The sequence below is a fragment of the Hemiscyllium ocellatum genome, chromosome 3 (assembly GCF_020745735.1).
Source record: "Hemiscyllium ocellatum isolate sHemOce1 chromosome 3, sHemOce1.pat.X.cur, whole genome shotgun sequence".
Classification (NCBI taxonomy): Eukaryota; Metazoa; Chordata; class Chondrichthyes; order Orectolobiformes; family Hemiscylliidae; genus Hemiscyllium; species Hemiscyllium ocellatum.
This window is the reverse complement of record NC_083403.1, coordinates 108748440-108773159: the sequence shown is the minus strand read 5'-3', so window position 1 is coordinate 108773159 and position 24720 is coordinate 108748440. Positions and strand designations below refer to the sequence as shown.

The window sequence follows — 24720 nt, the reverse complement described above, 5'->3', positions numbered from 1 at the left end:
TGGAAAAGCACAGCAGGCCAGGCAGCATCCGAGGAGCAGGAGAATCGATGTTTAAGGCCGGAGCCCTTCATCAGGAATGAGGGGAAGAGGAAAAGAGAAGAAGTGGAGAGTACAGTGACAGAGGGATTCACTGAGGTCTTTGTAGAGAGAGAAGGAGAACTTCTTCAAGGTAGGTATCCTTGGAAGAGGCTTTACGGTCAAACTGAAATCAACTGTGAGACAGTGAGGTCTGCAGATGCTGGAACTCAGAGTTGAGAGTATGTTGCTGGAAAAGCACAGCAGGTCATGCAGCATCCGAGGAACAGGAAAATCGTCGGATGTTGTCTAGACTGCTGTGCTTTTTCAGCAATACACTCTCAACAAAGCTCAACTGTCCTTAACCGACATGATTCAAGAACATAATGTGGCCTTCCTATGCATAATGGTGACACCCAGCTTGTTTAAAACAAAGATATTTCTCCAATTATTATCAACCAGAAAGAACAAAGCCATTACTTCAAATGACCCCCAACCCCACCCCCACCATGGCAATCTCTGTGCCCTGACCATAGACTTCATTGTACAGCTTGGCCACTGGCCAAGTTTGTCAGATATCTTGGTGTTCTGTTTGACTCTTAACCAAGCTACCAATCCCGTAGTCTTTCTATCACTTGGCTGTCAGCTTCTAACTCCCATGTCACACCAAGTCTTATCTATTCCAATGATTTCCAGACCAGGTTTTCATTTTCCACCTTCTGAAAAGTGCCTCCATTCTGTCACCTTTTTTTTAATCACAAATGAAATCTCATTTGCCAACTGATCTGTTCTTGCTGACTTACATTGTCTCCCAATCCACCAGCACCTCCAATTTTAAGTCCTCATCTTCATGTTTAAATTCATGCATGACCTTGCCTCTACTTTCCTGTGAAATCTCCTCTGGCTTCACCCCATCACCCTGCACCCAAACCCTCCAGTTCTTGGGCTTTTCTCATGCCCTTTTTCACCATCACACCCCCTTTGCAACCCCTCAAATCTGTTTAGAGGAATGAGAAACAGCTCATTAAATATAAATCAATAACAGAGTAGGTGAGAGTACCTAAGAGACTGTATACTGCAGGAGTGAAGCGGATTTTGCAACCCATTTGGTTTATTGTTATCTCTTGCTTTTCAAGATGAATGGCACGGTGTCTCAGTGGCTAGCCCTACTATCTCATAGTGCCGGAAACCCAGATTTGATTCCAACCTCAGGTGATTGTTTGTGTGGAGTTTGCACATTTTCTCCGTGTCTGTGTTGGTTTCCTCTGGATGCTCTAGCTTTCTCCCACAATTCAAAAATGTGCAGATTAGCTAGATTGGTCATACTAAATTGCCCATAGTGTCCAGGCAGGGTGGGTTAGCCATGTGAAATGCAGGGTTACGGGGATAGGGTAGTGGGTTGGGTCTGGCTGGGATGCTCTTTGGACTTGATGGGCCGAACAGCCTGCTCCCACACTGTAGGGATTCTTTTCTACTCTTCTAACTGGACAACTCATCTGGGCATGTTCCTGTTCATTCTCTGCTAGCCTTCAAACCATTGAAAGGGTTTCAAACATTCTCAGGCCTCCCTTCTCCATCTCCAAGCTCCACACTGAGTGGCCTTGACAAGGAATCCATTGGCTCCAGCAGCCATTGAAAAAATCACAAAATAATAATCGAAAGGCACTTGCAATATAAGTTTGCAGCAAATAGTAAAGTGATAATGACCAGCTAATTTGCTTTGCATGATATTGATTGAGGGATAAATATTGACAAGGATAACGCTCCTGCCCTTCATTAAGGCAGTCACAATTAAATATTTTACATCCATCCCAGTAGGCTGAATGGGTTTCACTTTGACATCTCTTCCAAAACAAAGCACCCTCAACACAGCACAGCCCTTCCTTGGTACTGCTCTGCAGCACCATCCTTGGAGTTTCATGCTCAAGCCCTGGAGGGAGACTTGATCTCAAAACCATCTGATGCAAAGACAGTGGGCAACAAGTGAAGCTGCAGCTGTTACTGGCTGTGGCCAATGGAACTTGAACATTTCCCATTCCGTTCAATGCACAAAGTTAATGGAGGCGCGGGCAGGGAAAGACTTTCCACATCAAACTTTTCTTCCTTTTTCCTAGTTCCCTGATATCAGCACCTGAAGATTCTCACCAATAAATCATCTTTGCTGCAAAATTCTCTAACAGGTGGCATTCCTTCCCTCTCACAACTGCTGATAAAGCTCCAGAAACCCTGGCACGCCATGTGACAAATTAAAAGATCAGTTCGAATTTCACACAAAATTAATCACTGTCTCGGGGAATTTAGTTAGCTCCGATTCATTCCGCAGTTGTAAATTGATGAGACGGTTTCTTCAAGTGATGGAAATGAGAACTTTTGCCAGCTGGTGAAATTGAGCGTTAAATTTTGAAATATTCAGAGGAATTGCAATGGATTGTTTTCATGAAGGAGCAGATTGTAGTGGCTTGTTCTGAATTTCTGGATTGGCTGATCTCCCCCTTGAGCAATGAGGAAAGGTGATTGATCAGGCATCCATCCCAATCACTACCCGTATCACCAGTTACAAAATGTTGTGTCAACAAACAAAGTGAATTTAGCCCTTGTGGTAGTATTCCTCATTTTGACTTGCCAGTTTACATACCAAGTAGAGGCTCCTGAGCTAGACTCTGAAACATGATGAGGAGCCTCACACATCCATAATCAATATAATTGAAATGACTCTCTGGTAGAAATATCAGGAGAGTTGCTCAAAAGTTTATTCACAGAAACAGGACTTCAAGGTGGAGAGGCGAGGAGGCAATTCCAGTGTTTAGGACCTTAGCAGCTGAATATTCAGTTACCAATAAAGAATATTGAGTTTGATGGCAGCATTGGAACACGAGGTTATTCAGCCCATCAAGCCTGTTCCACAATTCAGTGCAATCACGGCTGATGTGTATGTTAACTCTGCTCTCCTGTCTTGCCTCCATCCATGAGTTCTTCAGTTGTATAGTGGTTAGTATCCCTGCCTGTCACACAGGCGACCGGGGTTCAATTCCCCACCGGGGAGAACCGACAAGTTTTTGTGGGCGGCACAGTGGTTAGCACTGCTGCCTCACAGCGCCAGAGACCCGGGTTCAATTCCTGCCTCAGGCGACTGACTGTGTGGAGTTTGCACATTCTCCCTGTGTCTGCGTGGGTTTCCTCCGGTTTCCTCCCACAGTCCAAAAATGTGCAGGTTAGCTGAATTGGCCATGCTAAATTGCCCGTAGTGTTAGGTGAAGGGGTAAATGTAGGGGAATGGGTCTGGGTGGGTTGCGCTTCGGCGGGGTCGGTGTGGACTTGTTGGGTCAAAGGGCCTGTTTCCACACTGTAAGTAATCTAATCTAAAAAAAAGTGGATATAATGTAAAAGTCAAAATGTAATGGCGAATCTCTGACAAGCCATAACCACCATTGGATGGATGTTCAAACTATGTCTAGTACAGATTGTCAGATCTGAGGGAACACAAAGAAAATCTTAAAAACTTCAAACTGCTTTTTCTTGACCTGATAAAACTAAGGAATGATTTGATCAAGATAGTTAAACACAGGAAAGGATGGGTTAGACTGCTTTCTGTGTTTGAAAGTTAAGGTTGAGAGGACAGAGCGAGAGATGAGAACATGTCAGCATTTTGGGATGGGAAGAAGGAGACATTTGAAGAGAAATCTGAAGAGTTGTGGTTGCTGACATTCTGTCATCTCTCTATCCAGACATCATCGTCCTAATTGCCTCCATCGCAGTCATTGCTGCTGGCACCCAGCAGAATATATTTGCCACATCGGCGCTCCGAAGTCTCCGCTTCTTACAGATCCTCCGCATGGTCAGAATGGACCATCGAGGGGGCACCTGGAAACTGCTTGGGTCTGTGGTTTACGCACACAGTAAGGTGGGTGAACTGGGTACTTTACACAACAGACTCTTCGACTGCTGCCCATCCCATCTTGTAGCAGGGGTTTCTCAGTCTCTGCTGAGGCCACCACCTTTATCTGACTAACCCACTTTCCCTTGTGAACTACCTTCACTCTCCCTTGCGACCAACCCAGTTCAAGGTTTAGAGGAGTGTTCAGGTTTAAAGATCACTTTAAGTGAAGAACTGGTGGTGAAGACTTGTGCAGGGCTGCTTCAATGTGAGGTTGGCCAAGTGGAAGATTTCAAAGTAGGAGATTGCTGTTTGGAGGATTTGAAAAGGGGTTAGATAATGTGGGCTGTGACAGCCTGTTTCAGCAGAACAGAAGCAGTGGACGAAGCCTGTGCTTCACATGAATAAATTCAAGATTAATCTGATGAAACAATATTTCAGTGAGTGAGTGATCAATCGACGGAATGAGGGACATGAAGGAATAGTTTGTAGTTACCCATTCCAAATGTAGAAGTCACACGATATCAGGTTATAGTCCAATAGGTCTATTTAAAATCACAAGCTCCTGGAGCACTGCTCCTTTGTCAGGTGAAGTGGAAGGAAGCGCCCAGGCATAAAATATAAAGATAATGGCAAGATAATTCCAGGTAATTAAGAGTGTCAACAGATAAATACAGACCGTGGGAGAGGAGTATCGACAGGCTGAATAACCAGTCTTTGCAGGTGGTCAAAAGTGTCAAATGGTGTCAATAAACAGCTGAATAGCAAGGGTAGGGATGGCCTATGAGCCAATTAATTAATTACATCACCTGACGAAGGAGGGGCGCCCCAAGAGCTTGTGATTTCAAATAAGCTATAACCTGGTGTAATGTGACTTCTGACTTTGTCCACCCCAGTCATACACCAGCACTTCCACATCATTACACATATAAAGTTAGATTACACTCAGAACGTAACATGTTCAATAATAGTTAAAGGAATAGTTAATAGACATTATACCATGGTGAGTGTCGCATGCCTGAGAGGAACAGGTGACTTTGGACATCTGGTTGCCAAAGCTTTTTGTCAGTGGGGTTTTCCTTAGTTCATACAATCTGTTGTAGAGTCATCAATAGAAATCACTGTGGTTAGTCCTCTGATAGGATGAAGACTCAGCAATAGAGTGCTCAGACTGACCCCTTCCAAGGTCTCTGTTTGTTTCACAATTGCTCTTCATGCTTTTGCTCTGGCGAGATCAGGGGGCTGTGACTTAGTATTATTGTGTTCCCTCCTGGCAGGAGTTGATTACTGCTTGGTACATTGGCTTCCTGGTGCTGATCTTCTCCTCCTTCCTTGTTTACTTGGTTGAAAAGGATTCAAACACAGAGTTCGCCACTTACGCCGATGCTCTGTGGTGGGGCACAGTGAGTACAACTGTCTTACTGCCTTTCTGCTTTGGAAAGATTAGACAATAGACAATAGACAATAGGTGCAGGAGTAGGCCATTCTGCCCTTCGAGCCTGCATCTTCATTCAATATGATCATGGCTGATCATCCTTAATCAGTATCCTGTTCCTGCCTTATCTCCATAACCCTTGATTCCACTATCCTTGAGAGCTCTATCCAACTCTTTCTTAAATGAATCCAGAGACTGGGCCTCCACTGCCCTCTGGGGCAGAGCATTCCACACAGCCACCACTCTCTGGGTGAAGAAGTTTCTCCTCATCTCTGTCCTAAATGGTCTACCCAATATTTTTAAGCTGTGTCCTCTGGTTCGGCACTCACCCATCAGCGTAAACATGTTTCCTATCTCCAGAGTGTCCAATCCTTTAATAATCTTATATGTCTCAATCAGATCTCCTCTCAATCTTTTAAACTCAAGGGTATACAAGCCCAGTCACTCCAGTCTTTCAGCGTAAGGTAGTCCCGCCATTCCAGGAATTGATCTCGTGAACCTGCGCTGCACTCCCTCAATAGCCAGAATGTCTTTCCTCAAATTTGGAGACCAGAACTGCACACAGTACTTCAGGTGTGGTCTCACCAGGGCCCTGTACAGCTGCAGAAGAACCTCTTTGTTTCTATACTCAATCCCTCTTGTTATGAAGGCCAGCATGCTATTAGCCTTCTTCACTACCTGCTGTACCTGCATGCTTACCTTCATTGACTGGTGTACAAGAACACCCAGATCTCTCTATACTGCCCCTTTACCTAAATTGATTCCATTTAGGTAGTAATCTGCCTTCCTGTTCTTGCCACCAAAGTGGATAACCATACATTTATCCACATTAAACTACATCTGCTATGCATCTGACCACTCACCTAACCTGTCCAAGTCACCCTGTAATCTCCTAACATCATCCTCACATTTCACCCTTCCACCCAGCTTAGTTTCATCAGCAAATTTGCTAATGTTATTACTAATACCATCTTCTATATCATCAACATATATTGTAAAAAGTTGCGGTCCCAGCACTGATCCCTGCGGTTCCCCACTGGTCACTGCCTGCCATTCCGAAATGGAGCCATTTATCACTACTCTTTATTTCCTATCAGCCAACCAACTTTCAATCCAAGTTAGTACTTTGCCCCCAATACCATGTGCCCTAATTTTGTTCGCTAACCTCCTATAGGGGACTTTATCAAAAGCTTTCTGAAAGTCCAGGTACACTACATCTACTGGATCTCCCTCGTCCATCTTCAGAGTTACCTCCTCAAAAAATTCCAGAAGGTTAGTCAAGCATGATTTCCCCTTCATAAATCCATGATGTCTTTGACCTATCCTGTTACTACTATCCAAATGTGTCGTAATTTCATCCTTTATAATAGACTCTTTCCCACCACTGAGGTCAGACTAACTGGTCTATAATTTCCTGCTTTCTCTCTCCCACCTTTCTTAAAATGTGGTATAACATTAGCCACCCTCCAATCCGCAGGAACTGATCCCGAATCTATCGAACTCTCGAAAATAATCACCAACTCATCCACAATTTCTCAAGCCACCTCCTTCAGTACCCTGGGATGTAGATCAGCAGGCCCCGAGGACTTATCAACCTTTAGACCTAATAGTCTCTCCAACACCAATTCCTGGCAAATATAATTTCCCTTAAGTTCAGGTCCTTCAGCCACTGTTACCTTAGGGAGATTGCTTGTGTCTTCCCCAGTGAACACAGATCTGAAGAATTCAATTCTTCTGCCATTTCTTTGTTCCCCATAATATATTTCCCTGTTTCTGTCTTCAAGGTTAACACAGGATAGTTCAAACCAAGAGACAATAAATCAAATTACCATTGGAAAGTCACAAAAATCACTGTTTGCATTCAGCATGTCTTTCCTCTTTGTTTCTCTCCTTTTCTCTCCACCTCCTTCTCCTCCTGCCCTCATTATTCCTTTTCTCTCCCTATCCATTGTCACTTTCTTCCTCTCTCCTACTTGCTCTCTCTCCTTTCTTTCCTTTATTACTTCTCTATTTCTATCAGTCTCCCAATAACTACTCTGTCCCCCTCTATCTCTCTTTGTATAGATATGTCCCACTCTCCACTCCCTTCTCTGTCTCTCCCCCTTTTCTCTATCTTTGTCCTCTCTCACCTACCCACTTTTTCTCTCCTTTTTCTCCCAAATACTTGCCATGCACCCATTCTCTCAGCCCACGTTGTCTTCCTCCTTGCTGTTTTTCAGCCCTCTTCTCACTCTCTTGCAATTTATCTTACCCTTCTCCATCCCTCTCAAATTCTCTCACCCTCTCCCCTCATTCTCTTTCACTTTCACTCTGTCTCCTCTTTCTCTATCCAACTCACTCTGCCCCTCTCCTACTCTCCTGCATTCACTCTCTCCTTTCCTGTATTGTCCTTGGTCTCACTCTCCCCCTCTAGTTTGCTCACTCTCTTGCTCACACTCTCATTCTTTCCCACTCTCGCTCACCTACATATTTCATCCTCTCCCATTCAATCTCTCCCTTTCTCTCTCCCACTCATTCTCCTTCTCTCCAACTCATTCTATCTCTCTCTCCCACTCTGTCTCTTATTCACACTTGCTATGCCATTCATTCTTAATTCCACCTCTCTCCCATTGTCTATTGTCCCACCCATTCTCTGTCTCTTACCCCCACCCATCCCCTTTCTCTTTGCAACACTATCAAATATCTCTGATTTACAGCCAGTCAGGGAAAAGTCTTCCAGATACAAAATACTTCCCATCACCCACTGCAGTTTATTGTCTAAGTGCCAATTAAAAGGATCACAATTGAAACCGAAACCCCAATGAGGTGCCATACCTGTGATGTGAGAAGTTTATCTCTGACTAACACATAAGGCACTGAAACTCGAGGATTGGTCTGGAATATAACAAAATCCCATAGTTTCTGACCCTGATACTCAGCCCTTTATTAAAATCCAGGGATTCAGGAGGATACCACACTGTTTGTCCCTGATACTCAATTCTGTTTAACGTGTTGGAAAACAGCTGGATTCCATACTCTCAGTTCCTCATACTTGACCTTGTCTGATTGTCCTGGGACACAGCAGAATCCCACATTAACTATCCCTAATACCTGATCCTATCTGAAAATCCAAGATCAATAGTGAAATGTTTTGTTGAGCCACCCCGCCCTGCTGTGTACGTGGCACTGTCAGGATTTGGAGGGGTGAAATTGTATCAGATCCAAAGGCAGACGGATGCAGTTGAACTGTAATCAGCAATCCTTGTTTCTGTCTCTAGATCACTCTGACGACCATCGGTTATGGGGATAAGACTCCAACCACATGGCTCGGGAGGCTGCTGTCAGCTGGCTTTGCTCTCCTTGGGATCTCCTTCTTTGCACTTCCTGCTGTGAGTATCTGTGAACTGGTGAAGAGAGTCACAAATCAAGTGGAATGAAAGCAGCTCTTAGATACACGGTGGCTCAGTGGTTAGCACTGCTGCCTCACAACACCAGGGACCCAAGTTCAATTCCAGCCTCGGGCAACTTCCTGTGTGGAGCTTGCACATTCTCCCCATGTCTTAATGGGTTTCTTCTGGGTGCTCTGGTTTCCTCAAACAGTCCAAAGATGGCCATGAATTGGCAATGCTAAATTGCCCATCCCGTTCAGGGATGTGTAGGTTAGGTGTATTAGTCAGAGGTAAATGTAGGGTAATAGAGTAGGAGAATGGGTCTGGGTGGGTTACTCTTTGGAGGATCGGTGTGGACTTGTTGTGCCAAATGGCCTGTTTCCACACTGTAGGGATTCTATGAACATAATCCAATGCTTTAAAATATCTCTCTCATAGCACTGAGCTGAAAACACCCATGCTTAAAGATGAACACTCTTCAAAATGCTGGGAGCAGTACAGAGACAGCTTTGCTCTGCATTCAGCTGCACTATATTGTCATATAAGATCGTGGTTCCAAAAAGCGTAATGTTGGAGACTGCATTAAAATCATCCCAATCTGATGATATTGGGTAGGTTTGGGTGGAGATAAGGCACAACTTATGAGCATCTTAAGGAGTGAAGACCCATATCCAAATTATCCTTACAGTCTTAGTTGCATTGTCTAACTTACTAATATATATTGTAACTGATTGCTATCATGCAATAAAGTACAAATTGTTTAATTTGTTAAGACTCAACCAGTGGCAGTAAATTTACTCCAATCACAAGATGCCAGTGGTTAGCATTTAAAAACCAAACACAACATGGTGATCAGTGATGGGCATCCTTGATTACTATAAGCTTAGTGTACATCCGGAAGGACGTATTAATCTTAGTGTAAGAACAAAGCAGACTCACCTAATCAAACCCGAGATTAATGGAGTACTTTATGAAGAGAGATTGTGTAAACTTCACTTGTATCCACATGAGTTTCAAAGATTAGGAGGTGAATTGGTTTAGTTTAAAGATGATTAAAGGATTTGGTAGAAATTCTAGAGAGAAACTATTTCCTCTGGTAAAAGCTCAATCTTCTCTTTTCAACTTAGAGCCCAACTATTTTAAATCCACAAACACTGCTCGATCACACAAAAGGAACTGGAAATGTGGAATTCCTCTTTCCTAAAAGGTTGTAATGCTAGGACATAATCAGGGCTTTTAGGGTTGAAATCAATATATTTTTATTTGGCAAGAATATCAGTTTGACATGAAACAAAAATGTGTGAAAGAAGTTCTGATGTAGTTAAGCTATGACCTACTTGATAGTGTAAGGATAAGGGGCCAAATGGTTTCCTGTTATCCTTATACTGTTTAGATTAGATTAGATTAGATTAGACTTACAGTGTGGAAACAGGCCCTTCGGCCCAACAAGTCCACACCGACCCGCCGAAGCGCAACCCACCCATACCCCTACATTTACCCCTTACCTAACACTATGGGCAATTTTTTAGCTTGGCCAATTCACCTGACCCGCACATCTTTGGACTGTGGGAGGAAACCGGAGCACCCGGAGGAAACCCACGCAGACACGGGGAGAACGTGCAAACTCCACACAGTCAGTCGCCTGAGTCGGGAATTGAACCCGGGTCTACAGGCGCTGTGAGGCAGCAGTGCTAACCACTGTGCCACCGTGCCGCCCCCAGTTCAGTACAAACACATTTAAAAGTGTCTTAAATTATTTAAGTTCTTAAATTCTAACTGGAAATTATTAAAACTTTGAACATAATGGACAATTTTAATTCTCCTCCCAGAGGGCACTAAGCAGGATGGCGGTAACTTCCCCCAAAGTGAGTTCCCACTCCCACAAATCTCTCAGACAGTCAAGCCACATTTAAGTTTAGAAAATCTGCAGGTCCTGTGATGTTACTGAAAGCTTGACTACTTGAAACAAGTCAGGGATCTGCTGGGATCCGATAATTATGAGAGCTGACCTGCCAAAGGGAAAGAGGCATAGAGTCATAGAGATGTGCAGCACGGAAACAGACCCTTTGGTCCATTCATCCATGCCAATCAGATATCCTAAATTAGAGTCGAGAGTGTGGTGCTAAAAAAGCACAGAAGGTCAGGCATCATCCAAGCAGCAGGAGAGTCAATGCTTTGGACAAAAGCCCTTCATCAGGAATGATAATGCTCCTGATGATTTTTGGGCAAAGACCCTTCACCAGGATGATGATGCTCCTGATGAAGGGCTTTTGCCTGAAATGTCGACTCTCCTGCTCTTCAGATGCTGCCTGACCTGCTGTGCTTTTCCAGCACCAGGCTCTCGACTCTGATCTACAGCATCTGCAATCCTCACTTTTGCCTAGATATCCTAAATTAGTCTCGTCCCATTTGCCAGCACTTGGCCCATATCCTTCTAAAACCCTTCCTATTCATGTACACAAGCAGATGCCTTTTAAATGTTATAATTGTACCAACCTCGAAAGGCCTCAAGGGGCAGGAGTGTCGATGTTCCAAGCATAAGCTCTTCATCAGGAGCATCATCGCCTGATGTTGAGTTAATGCTCAAAACATCGACTCTCCTGCTTCTTGGATGCTGCCTGACCAGCTGTGCTTTTCCAGCACCACACTTTTCAACTCTGATCTCTAGCATCTGCAGTCCACACTTTCTCCTAATTGTACCAACCTTCACCACTTCCTCTGGTAGCTCAAGGCATACACGCACCACCCATTGCATGAAAAAAAAATTACCCCTTAGGTCCCTTTTAAATCTTTCCACTCTCACCCGAAACCTATGCCTTCTAGTTCTGGACTCTCCCAACTAAGGGAAAAGAGCTTGTCTATTCACCCTATCCATGCCCCTCATGATTTTATAAACCTCTATAAAGTCACCCTTCAGCCGCTGATGTTCCAGGGAAAACACTCCGGTCTGTTCAGCCTCTCCCAGGAGCTCAAACCCTCTAATCCTGGCAACATACTTGTCTTTTTTTTTTCTCTGAACCCTTCCAGGTTTCACAACATCTTTCCCATAGGAGGGAGACCAGAATTGCACACAATATTCCAAAAGTGGCCGAACCAATGTCCTGCACAGCTGCAACATGACCTGCCAACTCCTGTACTCAATCCTCTGACAAGTAAAGGAAAGCATACCAAATGTCTTCTTCACTATTCTATCTCCCTTACACTCCACTTTCAAGGAACTATGAACCTGCACTGCATGGTCTCTTTGTTCAGCAACATTCCCTAGGACCTTATCATTATGCTTTGCCTTTCCAAACTGCAGCACCTCACGTTTATCTAAATTAAACTCCATCTGCCACTCTTCAGCCCATTGGCCCATCTGATCAAGATCCTGTTGTACTCTGAGGTAACCTTCTTCACTGTCCACTAGACCTCCAATTATGGTGTCAGAGCTTACCCATTCTCAATTGTAAAACCCCAAATATCCCATTATTTAGGATAGAAAAGTGGGTGGGAATCTGTGAACAACATATAAAAACATACAAATTTGTAAATGTGATTAAAAACATGTTCAAGGGAGTTGATAACAGGAGTGTCATCAAACAACATAAATAAGTGCTGAAAAATGTGTTGCTGGAAAAGCGCAGCAGGTCAGGCAGCATCAAAGGAGCAGGAGAATTGACGTTTCGGGCATAAGCCCTTCTTCAGGAAGAAGGGCTTATGCCCGAAATGTCAATTCTCTTGCTCCTTTGATGCTGCCTGATCTGCTGCGTTTTTCCAGCAACACATTTTTCAACTCTGATCTCCAGCATCTGCAGTCCTCACTTTCTCCCATAAAACCAAATAAGACAATATTAAGACAGGGTGACCAACAGGTTAAAGTGAAGTCTTAATGGAACAGAATGAGGTAGGGAAGTGGAGAAATTTAAGGAGGGCTGAAGACATATCTCACAAGGGTGGACCTGTTAAAATCAGGACTGCTCTGGAGGCTAGAATTAGGAATGTGCAGCAACCTCAAGGGAGTTGAAAAGCTGGGAGAGAAAGGGAGGAGAGGCTGTTGAAGGATTGGAAAACACAGAGACTAAGGGAATCATTGTAGTTTTATATTTAATTGCTGCCAATGCAGCAGACTATTTCTAAGAGCATTAGATCGGTGTTTCAAAACAGCATTAATCACTAAGGGCAGACCTTGTAATTCTTGAAAGCTTTGTGCTGTATCTCTACTTAATTAACACAACATTTTAATCTAAGTAATTTTCCCAAAGGTCACATTAACATCGCAACAATGTGGATACACGGATGCAGTGTCCCTCACGTAACAGAATACATTATTCATTTCTCACAGTATTAAGGGAAGGAAAGCCCTGTCTGAATGAGCTGGTTGTGGGGAGTGCTGCTGGGATTTGGAGTATTACAGGCTGTTGTGAAGAGGTCCCTTCTCTTTTCATTGAGCAGGGCATCCCTCACACTCCACTCCCAGACTGTCAATGCTGTGAAGTCACATCCCAACCATGACATCGCTTGCTCAATAAAGGTCCCACTTTCACACAAATTGATGACTTTATTTACTAAAACCAATCCCTTGGTACTTAGCATCAAGTGATAGAAATAATTAACCAATCCTGTACCTGACACTAGGAAAAACATTGTTTCTGGCATAAAATACCAGACGAATTGTGTCAGGGAAGGCAATCATTGTTTACGGTTCTATACCCACTCACAGCAGCCATTGCTTCCTGTTTGCTTGATAAAATGAAGTTTGTCTTGAGATGTGAGTCACATGAATAAACAGGTGTGGTCAGACCACATTCATGTCACAGCTCGCATCCCAGGGACTGTCCCGGATAGACCTCATATCATGAGGCACTCAGAAAAATCATTGACCAACTGTCATTGAAGGACTTTGTTCCTTTACCTCAGTGTTGACACATTTGTCGCTGGTGTCCTCATGTTTACAGAACCAGAGCTGGGAGAGAGGGACTTCTAATACATTAAGCAGTTTCCCTAGTTGTCTTGATATAGACACTGGAGGAAAGTATCAGCAGGAAAGAAGAATTTGAATGTTTTGGAAATCTGCCAACACACATTAACATAAGGCTCATTTTGCACAGTCTGAATATTTCTTCAGTTTCAATCCCTCAGTGTATTCCAAGTTGCCCAACTGGGATTTGATCAGAATCTGCAGAACATGTTAAATTTACAGCTTTAAAAATCCACATGAAGAACCTGTTAAACCTAGATAAGATCGCATTGTGTGAGATGCATTCCTGGATTCCACATTGCAGACTAAAACGTGGGAGAAGGTAGAGTAGGGATGTGGGCCAAATGCAGGCAAATGGAACCAGGTCAAATTGGAACATCTGGTTGGTGCAGATGAGTTGGACCAAAAAGACTGTTTCCGTGATTTCTGACTCTATGACTCAGTGGACTCATTGTCTTGTGTAAGGAAAGACAAATGTAAAACAAAAATTTCAACACAGATTGCAGAGAGGTATGATCAAAGTGAAAACTTTTTGGAGGCGAGCTCAAAGGAGGTACAACCAGACTCTTTCCAGCAATTGAAGAGTCCAGCAGGGACTATTATAATTCTTCAACATTTTCTCGTATTGGAAACCAGTTAGATTGGCAATGAACAATATGTTTTCATGGCTTTTATCACAGGGTATTCTTGGCTCAGGGTTTGCCTTAAAAGTTCAAGAGCAACATCGTCAGAAACATTTTGAGAAGAGAAGGAATCCAGCAGCCAGCCTCATTCAGGTAGGCCCCATGATGATTGATAATGTGTCAACAGTATCAAGAGCCTCAGTCTGTTCTGCTGCACTGTCAGAAACAAGTAACTCAGACAAGGAAGCGACAAATGCATATATTGATTTTGAGAAAAGGAAGTTGTACTCCCTTGGGGAGAAGGTGTCTCTGATTGATGAGCTGATGATAGGATTCTGTGAAGAAAGGGCTCAGAAGCAAAGGAAACATGATGTGCTTCACCTCAGTAAGGAAGGGCAGAGTTCAGGATCTGAGACTGAACTAACAAATCAGAGTAACTCAGAGAGTTACTCACTCACACTTACTCCCATTCTATTGTTCATGTGTAAAAACTGACAGATCATGGGAATTTGAAGAGATACAAAGAACAGCAAAATGTGCAAAGCAGTTCATAAGGAATAGAAAAGGGATGAAAATACACAGGCAAAAATGTGTTTTCTACCCATATATTCCATTCTGGGGCATTGCAGCTGCCTGGGACCATTGCAGTCCCAGCAGACTTCCAACTGACCAGCAGATCTTGGGAGTGGGAGGGTGTCCCTTAAAAGGATGAAAGCCCTGACCATCGGCTAGTAAATGGCTGCTGCACAAGAAATGCAGTCAGGGACCTCATGTCAAGCTGAGGCAGTGACACCCCTAACTTGCTGTCTAAGGGACACAACCTTTTACTGTTCCTTAAAATCCTGGCCTAGGACTTCCACATCCGAAGGAGAGTTAAGATGTCATGGGCTGTTATGGAAATAATCATAAAAAGTTGCATGAAGCCCCAGTTAGATCACATTTAAAGTCAATATGAGCAGATCTGGGTATCACACCCTCAGATTACATTGACCTTGGAAGGAATGCTGTGTAGATTTACCAGAATGATGCCAAGGTTCCAAAAGTTAATTTGTAAGAAGAGACTCCACAAAATAGGGGTGTACTCTACTGAAATTTAGAAGGTTAAGGGATGATTGGACCAAAGTTTTAATGATATTAAGGGAAATGGATGGTGTGGTTGGAGGGAAATTATTTCTACTGGTTGGGGAAATCAGGACTACATGATACAGTTTGAAATCTAGAGCCAGAAATGGTAGGAGTGAAGTTAGAAATCACTTCTACAAGGACATTTGGTGAAGCCTTTTGTTAACCAAAATATGAAGGAAGGAAGATGATGCAAAAGCCATCTATGGAGTGAGGTCATAGGTCAGCTTTGATCTAATTGAACAGGCATATGAGGTTAAATGGTCTTCTCCTGTGACTATGTTTTGACACAGATCCTCATATGCAGTCACACATTGAGATACACATAACAACAGAATTGTTTTCTGCCCTGGAGGCTGGGTGGTCCATTTAATCGGGCAAGAGGGTGCAGGATGGAGAACTCATTACCTTCCTGACTCCTCACCACCATTTCCCTGACACTGCAAGCTCCAGTGACAAGTCTGTGGTCTCGGCTACCTGTAGTACCAGCAGTAGCTACCAGTGTTAATGGAACTGCATAGCAGCCAGATTCTGATTGGCTTGCAGCTCTCAGAGGCAGAGAGTTTCCTGAGAATAACAAGGACCAGGTAAGTGCCCGAGTGGCAATAAATCAGATCTCGGGGTTTGGAATGGCCGAGGTGTGCTGTCCAGCTGATGATGGACCCACCGCCACAAACATTAAATTCTATCTCCTGTATTACTGAGTTAGGCAAAAGTTGAGTGTGAAATGTTTTATTCAAAAGCGTTTCTTTTCAGTCCCAACAATATTCTTCAATTGCAACAAAATGAAGTTTATCTTCTGGGCTTTGTATTTCATGTATTATGAGAGGAGTGGAACATTAAAGTAAGGATGTTCTGCTTTAGCTATGCAAGGCATTCATAAGACCATCTCTCAAATGGAATGTGCAGTTTTGGATTCCTTCTTTAGGAAAGGATGACAATGCTTTGGAGGCAGTTCAGAGGAGGTTTGATACCTGGAATCAATGGGTTGTCTTATGAGGAAAGCTTGAACAGACTGAACTTGTTTCCACTGGTGTTTATTAAGGTGGTAAAATGAAGTGTATAAAATCCTGAATGGTCTTGACAAAGTGGACATAAAAAGGATGTTTCCTCTTGTGGATGAGTCCAGAACTAAGGGACACTGTTTAGAAATTAGAGGATCACCTTTTTAGGACAGAAACTAGATGAAATTGTAACTGTCAGATTGTTCTGCAATTTTAGAACTCTTTCCTTCGGAAGACAGGTCATTAAATATTTTTAAGACAGACCTGGATAGATTCTTGCTAGATTATGAGATCAAGGGTTATTGAGGGTAGATTGGAATATGGAATTTGAAACACAAGTAGATCAGTCATGGCCTTATTTAATAGCAGAAAAGGCTCAAGAGGCTGAATAACCTACTTCTGATCCTGCTTCAGATGTTTGTTCATTATTGGCAGTGCTGAATATGAAAGATAAATTATCGACTGTTAATTTTTAAACTTTACTCTATCATTTGGTGATTTCTTCTTTCTAATGTTCTTCAAAGAAAATTAAGTAAAATCGCATTAATGTCACAACAATATCAACAATTGCTGTGAGTGTTTTTCTGTCCTGTTACAATTATCAATTGTTGATTTGAAGCAATGAGTAAATTCTTTCTCCAAATATCCTCCTAGCCCAAATTGAACTCTGTTTCCCATTCTGCAGATTAACTAATTAGTATCAGCGGTCCCAGATGGTTTGACTTTCACAGAGATCTGGAAACAAGCACTGAAACATGAGCTTGTTTTACTCTTTCAGTCTGATCATCTCTTTACATTCTGGATGTCTTCGGTCCAAATGTCTCGGAGGTTATCTCAAAGAGGGTGCAGAATGTTCTCATGGGGGAGAGAGGCCAGCAAGAGGTCATTGTCCACACTGGAACCAACGACATAGGAAGAGAAAAGATTGAGGTTCTGAAGGGAGATTACAGGGAGTTATGCAGAAATTCAAAAAAGGAGTCTTCGAGAGTAGTAATATCTGGATTACTCCCGGTGCTACAAGCTAGTGAGGGCAGGAATAGGAGGATAGAGCAGATGAATGCATGGCTGAGGAGCTGGTGTATGGGAGAAGGATTCACATTTTTGGATCATTGGAATCTCTTTTGGGGTAGAAGTGACATGTACAAGAAGGATGGATTGCACCTAAATTGGAAGGGGACTCAAGGAATGGCAGGGAAATTTGCGAGAACTGCTCTGGAGGATTTAAACTACTAACGGGGGGGGGGGGGGGGGGGGGGGGGGGGCGTGTGTGGGGTGGGGAAGCGGGGTGGGGGGGTGAGACCCAGGGAGATAGTGAAGAAAGAGATCAATCTGAGACTGGTACAGTTGAGAACAGAAGTGAGTCAAACAGTCAGAGCAGGCAGGGACAAGGTAGGACTAATAAATTAAACTGCATTTATTTCAATGCAAGGGGCCTAATAGGGAAGGCAGATGAACTCAGGGCATGGTTAGGAACATGGGACTGGGATATCATAGCAATTGCAGAATCATGGCTCAGAGATGGGCAAGACTGGTAGCTTAATGTTCCGGATACAAATGCTACAGGAAGGATAGAAAGGGAGGCAATAGAGGACAGGGTGGATTTTTGATAAGGGATAGCATTACAGCTGTGCTGAGGGAGGATATTCCCAGAAATACATCCAGGTAAGTTATTTGGGTGGAACTGAGAAGTAAGAAAAGGATGATAACCTTATTGGGATTGTATTATTGACCTTCTAATAGTCAGAGGGAAATTGAGAAACAAACTTGTAAGGAGATCTCAGCTATCTGTAAGAATAATAGTGTGGTTATGGTAGGGGATTTTAACTTTCCAAACATAGACTGGGACTGCCATAGTGTTAAGGGTTTAGATGGAGAGGAATTTGTTAAGTGTGTACAAGACTATTTTCTGATTCAGTAAGAGAATGTACTAACTAGAGAAGGTGCAAAACATGACTTACTCTTGGGAACTAAGGCAGGGCAGATGACTGAGGTGTCAGTGGAGGAGCACTTTGGGGCCAGCGACCATAATTCTATTTGATTTAAAATAATGATGGAAAAGAATAGGCCAGATCTAAAAGTTGAAGTTCTAAATTAGAGAAAGGCTGATTTTGATGGTAGTAGGCAAGAACTTTTGAAAGCTGATTGGAGGCAGATTTCCGCAGGTAAAGGGACGACTGGGAAATGGGAAGCCTTAGGAAATAAGATAATGACAATCCAGAGAATGTATATTCCTGTCAGGGTGAAAGGTAGGTATAGGGAATGCTGGATGACTAAAGAAATTGAGTTAAAAATCACACAACACCAGGTTATGGTCCAACAGGTTTAATTGGAAGCACACTAGCTTTCGGAGCGAAGCTCCTGATGAAGGAGTGTCTCTCCGAAAGCTAGTGTGCTTCCAATTAAACCTGTTGGACCATAACCTGGTGTTGTGTGATTTTTAACTTTTTACATCCCAGTCCAACACCAGCACCTCCAAATAAAGAAATTGAGGGTTTGGTTAAGAAAAAGAAGGAAGCATATGTAAGACATAGACAGGATAGATTGAGTGAATCCTTAGAAGAGTATAAAGGCAGTAGGAATTTACTTAAGAGGGAAATCAGGAGGGCAAAAAGGGGACATGAAATAGCTTTGGCAAATACAATTAAGGAGAATCCAAAGAGTTTTTACAAATACATTAAGGACAAATAGGTAACTAGGGAGAGAATAGGGCCCCTCAAAGATCAGCAAGGCAGCCTTTGTGTGGAGCTGCAGAAAATGGGGGGGATATTAAATTAGCATTTTGCATCAATATTTACTATGGAAAAGGATGTTGAAGATATAGCCTGCAGGGAAATAGATGGTGACATCTTGCAAAATGTCCATATTACAGAGGAGGAAGTGCTGGATGTCTTGAAATGGGTAAAGGTGGATAAATCCCCAGGACCTGATCGGGTGTACCCGAGAACTCTGTGGGAAGCTAGAGACGTGATTGTTGGGCCCCTTGCTGAGATATTTGTATCATCGATAGTCACAGGTGAGGTGCCGGAAGACTGGAGATTGGCTAATGTGGTGCCACTGTTTAAGAAGGGTGGTAAGAACAAGCCAGGTTTCTATAGACCGGTGAGCCTGACATTGGTGGTGGGCAAGTTGTTGGAGGGAATCCTGAGGGACAGGACGTACCTGTATTTGGAAAGGCAAGGACTGATTAGGGACAGTCAACATGGCTTTGTGTGTGGGAAATCATGTCTCACAAACTTGATTGAGTTTTTTGAGGAAGTAACAAAGAGGATTGATGAGGGCAGAGTGGTAGATTTGATCTATATGGACTTCAGTAAGGCATTTGACAAGGTTCCCCATGGGAGACTGATTAGCAAGGTTAAATCTCAAAGAATACAGGGAGAACTAGCCATTTGGATAGAGAACTGGCTCAAAGTAGAAGACAGAGGGTGGTGATTAGATTAGATTAGACTTAGATTAGATTAGACTTACAGTGTGGAAACAGGCCCTTCGGCCCAACAAGTCCACACCGACCCGCCGAAGCGAAACCCACCCATACCCCTACATTACCCCTTACCTAACACTATGGGCAATTTAGCATGGCCAATTCACCTGACCCGCACATCTTTGGACTGTGGGAGGAAACCGGAGCACCCGGAGGAAACCCACGCAGACACGGGGAGAACGTGCAAACTCCACACAGTCAGTCGCCTGAGTCGGGAATTGAACACGGGTCTTCAGGCGCTGTGAGGCAGCAGTGCTAACCACTGTGCCACCGTGCCGCCCACATTGATGGAGGGTTGTTTTTCAGACTGGAGGCCTGTGACCAGTGGAGTGCCACAAGGATCGGTGCTGGGTCCTCTACTTTTTGTCATTTACATAAATGATTTGGATGTGAGCATAAGAGGTACAGTTAGTAAGTTTGCAGATGACACCAAAATTGGAGGTATAGTGGACAGCAAAGAGGGTTACCTCAGATTACAACAGGATCTGGACCAGATGGGCCAATGGGCTGAGAAGTGGCAGATGGAGTTTAATTCAGACAAATGTGAGGTGCTGCATTTTGGGAAAGCAAATCTTAGCAGGACTTATACACTTAATGGTAAGATCCTAAGGAGTGTTGCTGAACAAAGAGACCTTGGAGTACAGGTTCATAGCTCCTTGAAAATGGAGTCACAGGTAGATAGGATAGTGAAGAAGGCGTTTGGTATGCTTTCCTTTATTGGTCAGAATATTGAGTACAGGAGTTGGGAAGTCATGTTGCAGCTGTACAGGACATTGGTTAGGCCACTGTTGGAATATTGCATGTAATTCTGGTCTCCTTCCTATCGGAAAGATGTTGTGAAACTTGAAAGGGTTCAGAAAAGATTTACAAGGATGTTGCCAGGGTTGGAGGATCTCAGCTACAGCTGAGCAGGCTGGGGCTGTTTTCCCTGGAGTGTCGGAGGCTGAGCAGTGACCTTATAGAGGTTTACAAAATCATGAGGGGCATGGATAGGGTAAATAGGCAAAGTCTTTTCCCTGGTCAAGGAGTCCAGAACTAGAGGGCATAGGGTTAGGGTGAGAGGAGAAAGATATAAAAGAGACCTATGGGGCAACATTTTCACATAGAGGGTGGTACATGTATGGAATTAGCTGCCAGAGGAACTGGTGGAGGCTGGTACAATTGCAACATTTAAGAAGCATTTGGATGGGTATATGAATAGGAAAGGTTTTAGGGGGATATGGGCCGGGTGCTGGCAGGTGGGACTGGAATGGGTTGGAATATCTGGTTGGCATGGACGGGTTGGACCAAAGGGTTCTTGAGCTAGCCATAATCCCCGAAATAGCAGCCCAGAAGCCAGTATCCCATCACTAAGACAGCCTTTATTTACACGTGATTTGTACATGGACTCTGACCAGCCAGCTCAGAGCCAGTTGCTAGAATGAAGAGACTCTGAATCTCCTGTTTACATCTGTTAGCCAGGGCTCCTTGATTAAGACGTTAATAACCCCAGTCAAAGATCTCATATTCAATGCGGTCCACCTGGCCCTGGTCCCAATCACGATGTTCTCCTACAGCAACAATGTTTAAAACTGGAGAGCAGGTCAGTCACTTGTCTAATTAATTTGTGTAGAAACATTTAAGCAACAAGTAGATAGAAACTAAAGTACAGTGAAAGAAAGTTTGTAGAAACTATGTCAATCCCTTAACTCAATTTTTCACTATTTACGACATCAACACGCATCTAGATGATCAACTGTAGATCATCTAGCATTTGTCTGTTTTTAAAGTGGCCTACCTGAGGTGTTGATAGTTTAGTTGCTGCCCTGGAGTAAAAGGATCTCCGTGCTGTGTTTTTACCCATTGATCCCTTCTCTGCAGGTCAATCCACAAAACTGAAAACAGATTGGAGACAGTAATGTAACCATTTGTTGAAATAATGATTTTGATTGATGAGACTTTAAAAATGGTTGAAGTACCCAGACTTGCACAGTACCTTGGAGTATAGAAACCAATGCAAACATTGCTGGGAAATCTCAGCAGGTCTGGCAGAATCTGTGGAGAGAAATCAGAGTTAATGTTTCAGGGCGAGTGAAGGGTCACCGGGCCCAAAACATTAACTCTGATTTCTCTCCACAGATGTTGCGAGATACGCTGAGATATTTCGCCAAATTTCTGTTTTGGATTCCAGCATCTGCAGTTCTTTCAGTTTTAGCTTGGAATACAAGATGACTGAGAGAGCTTGAGAGTTGAGGCTGAGTAAGACATTGCACCAATTGTTCTCTGAGTACAAGAAACTTTATCATCTGCATTTATTGTGAACCATTTAATGACAAAGAATTTATTAGAATGTGAATTGTCTAGAATTTTGCTTTTGAACATCTTCTGTTTAAAGACACTTATTAGTTTCATGTTTGAACTCATAGGGATTAAATTCCTCAGGGAAAATAAAATCTTTTGGGATATTAACTAGCCTAATTTCACTTTTTAATGTCTTCTGACTTTTATGTAGTTTACAAGATGACACATTATTTGGCAAGGATGGTTCATTACACGCTCAAAGGTCACAACATCAGGTGATGAAGGATGTGAATAAACCTGTTGGACTATAACCTGGTGTCACGTGACTTTTGACTTTGTCTATTCCAGTCCAACACCAGTATCTCCACATCACAGGCTCATTACACTAGCATCAAGATTTCTCAAAGTTCAGTTTAGGGACATATCCCTTCTTACCTTACAGAATGCTTTTTGAAGTGGTGTTCCAGAAGTTACATAACCAGATGTCTCGCTAATAGAGAGGGAGAAAGGTGTCTTTCTGAACTTACCTGTACTTACCTCTACGTGTCACCCTGCTATTCAGTTAGAACTGTGACTCATAACGAAACATTATTCAGCTTGTGAAAGAATAAAGACAGGGCTTCAGCAAAATTATTCTGAAAATGAATAAAATTATCTTAATTAATCAACGTCCTTGGTACAGGTATTGTCTGACCTGCTGTGAGCAATTAATAGCAGTGTTCCACAGGGACTCCCTCAACAGACAAGACACAGCAGCTCATTCCTCATATGTTAACCTTTATAAATTATTCCTTCATGAATAGATACTGCTGATTGGAGAATGAGAACGGAAGCTGCCAACATGAAGCCCAAAAAATAGCTGAGATTTATTGCCAAGTTTTGTTTTAGCTTTTATTGTTATGTAGTGAAGCTGGATTGGGATTCAGAAAGGACAGATGATGTCAGAAATGATCATCACACAGTCAAGGAGAGAAGGCCAGGAGTTACATTATGAGGAATGGTTGGATAGATTAGGATTAGTTTCACCTGAGTTTGGAAAATTAACAGATTGAGATGTTAAACATGTTTTGGGAAATTAGAGGGAAGGTAACAATTCCCTCTGGTGGGGAAATCTACAACCACAGGCATAGTCTCATAAGTTACATCTCAGACATTCAGGAGCTGAGCTACCAAACAGGCTTCAGGAGCTGAATTCCCTCCTCCTATTCCAATGTTCCACCATCAACACAAAACCAACTGAGACCAAAGCAAATACAAGTTAACCAACAACTTTCCTTTGATTTACCAACCCACAGTTTGAATAACATCAGCTACCAAATAGGCTGAATGTTTACACGGAGACAGGGACACCGACTCCTGTGCCCCTTCTCTCTCCTCCCCTCCGCTTAAAAGCCAGGTCCAAGCCTCTGACCGCTCGCCAGGTATGTCCCAAAAGATTTTATGGTTATCAGGCTGTTAATTGGCAGGACCTCCATTCCCATCTGCAAGGAAATCCCAGCTCCCAAGAGCTGACAACCATTCAGCTGACAACAACTGTCCATTTCCAGCAGGGACCAGGTTAGAAAGGAGTTTGATCCATTGCAGTCAGTCATACCTCTGGTGGGATCACCAACAGGATGTCAGGGAGGAACTCCCTGTTGTTGGGGGGGGGTTCACGCAGATGGACAGGTCTGTCCATTGAGCATACAGTACCTGACCAGGAGGTTTACCCATGGAAGCCCCTATAAAAGCCTAATCCCACCAGCTCTTCACCAACCTACTCCCAGCCCTGTTCTGAAGCAGGAAGAGATTGAGGGCCTTAAACAGCTATTAATTGGCCAAATTAGAGCTTCAATTGGCTCAAAGGTTGAGGGGTCATCCAACATCGCCCCCCCCCCCCACCAACACTGGCAAAACTCCAAAGGGGGTGTGTAGGCAATAGACTCAACACCATTGCCAGATGGGAGTGTGGAGCATAAAATTCCACACAATCTCTCTTACTTAATTTTGTTTTGTTCCTTTTGTATCCAGCCCTGATCTCTCTTTTAAACATGCACGAAATTTGAATTAGTTGTTTATTGTTGGAGAGAAGTTCAATCATTGCAAAAACAGAACAATAGCAGTTAGTGAATGGCTCAGTGTCATCCAGTGTTGTGATAGAGATCCTGTTCTATATGCATCTATGACAAACATATTCATAACACCAGGTCAATATTTGAGATACTGTTCTGAAATCAGCCAATATGCTCTCCTCTCTTTATCATTTAATTGTTTGAGGTTTAACAAAGCGGTCTGATTCGCCGATTTTAACATTTCTTGTGGATCTGGAGAATTGGAGCCTGTGAGTAACAGACTGGATTGAATGCCTGCCACTTTCCCACCCCATAACAGATTTATTACGTCAAAACTTGGCTGAAAGGAAAGAAAATGTCATTCGATGTATTTACTGTGTTTCTTTCACCCTGTTTTACTTGCTGATTTTACATGGGTATTTGTACCTTTTACCTTCCCTCTCCACCACCTCCCTTTTGACTTTAGGCTGCTTGGCGGTTGTACTCCACCGATGGTAGCCGCACATA

At 43.2% G+C, this 24720-nt stretch overlaps 1 protein-coding gene across 1 annotated transcript in view; it reads left to right on the top strand.

Moving 5' to 3' along the window:
- The window catches only part of kcnq5a (potassium voltage-gated channel, KQT-like subfamily, member 5a), a 242651-nt gene that overhangs the window by 189696 nt on the left and 28235 nt on the right, over nt 1–24720 (top strand). Inside the window, exons 4-7 of the mRNA XM_060854986.1 lie at nt 3741–3916; nt 5167–5292; nt 8582–8692; nt 14333–14428. Coding sequence (XP_060710969.1) covers nt 3741–3916; nt 5167–5292; nt 8582–8692; nt 14333–14428 — 509 coding nt within the window. The remainder of the gene's footprint in view (nt 1–3740; nt 3917–5166; nt 5293–8581; nt 8693–14332; nt 14429–24720) is intronic.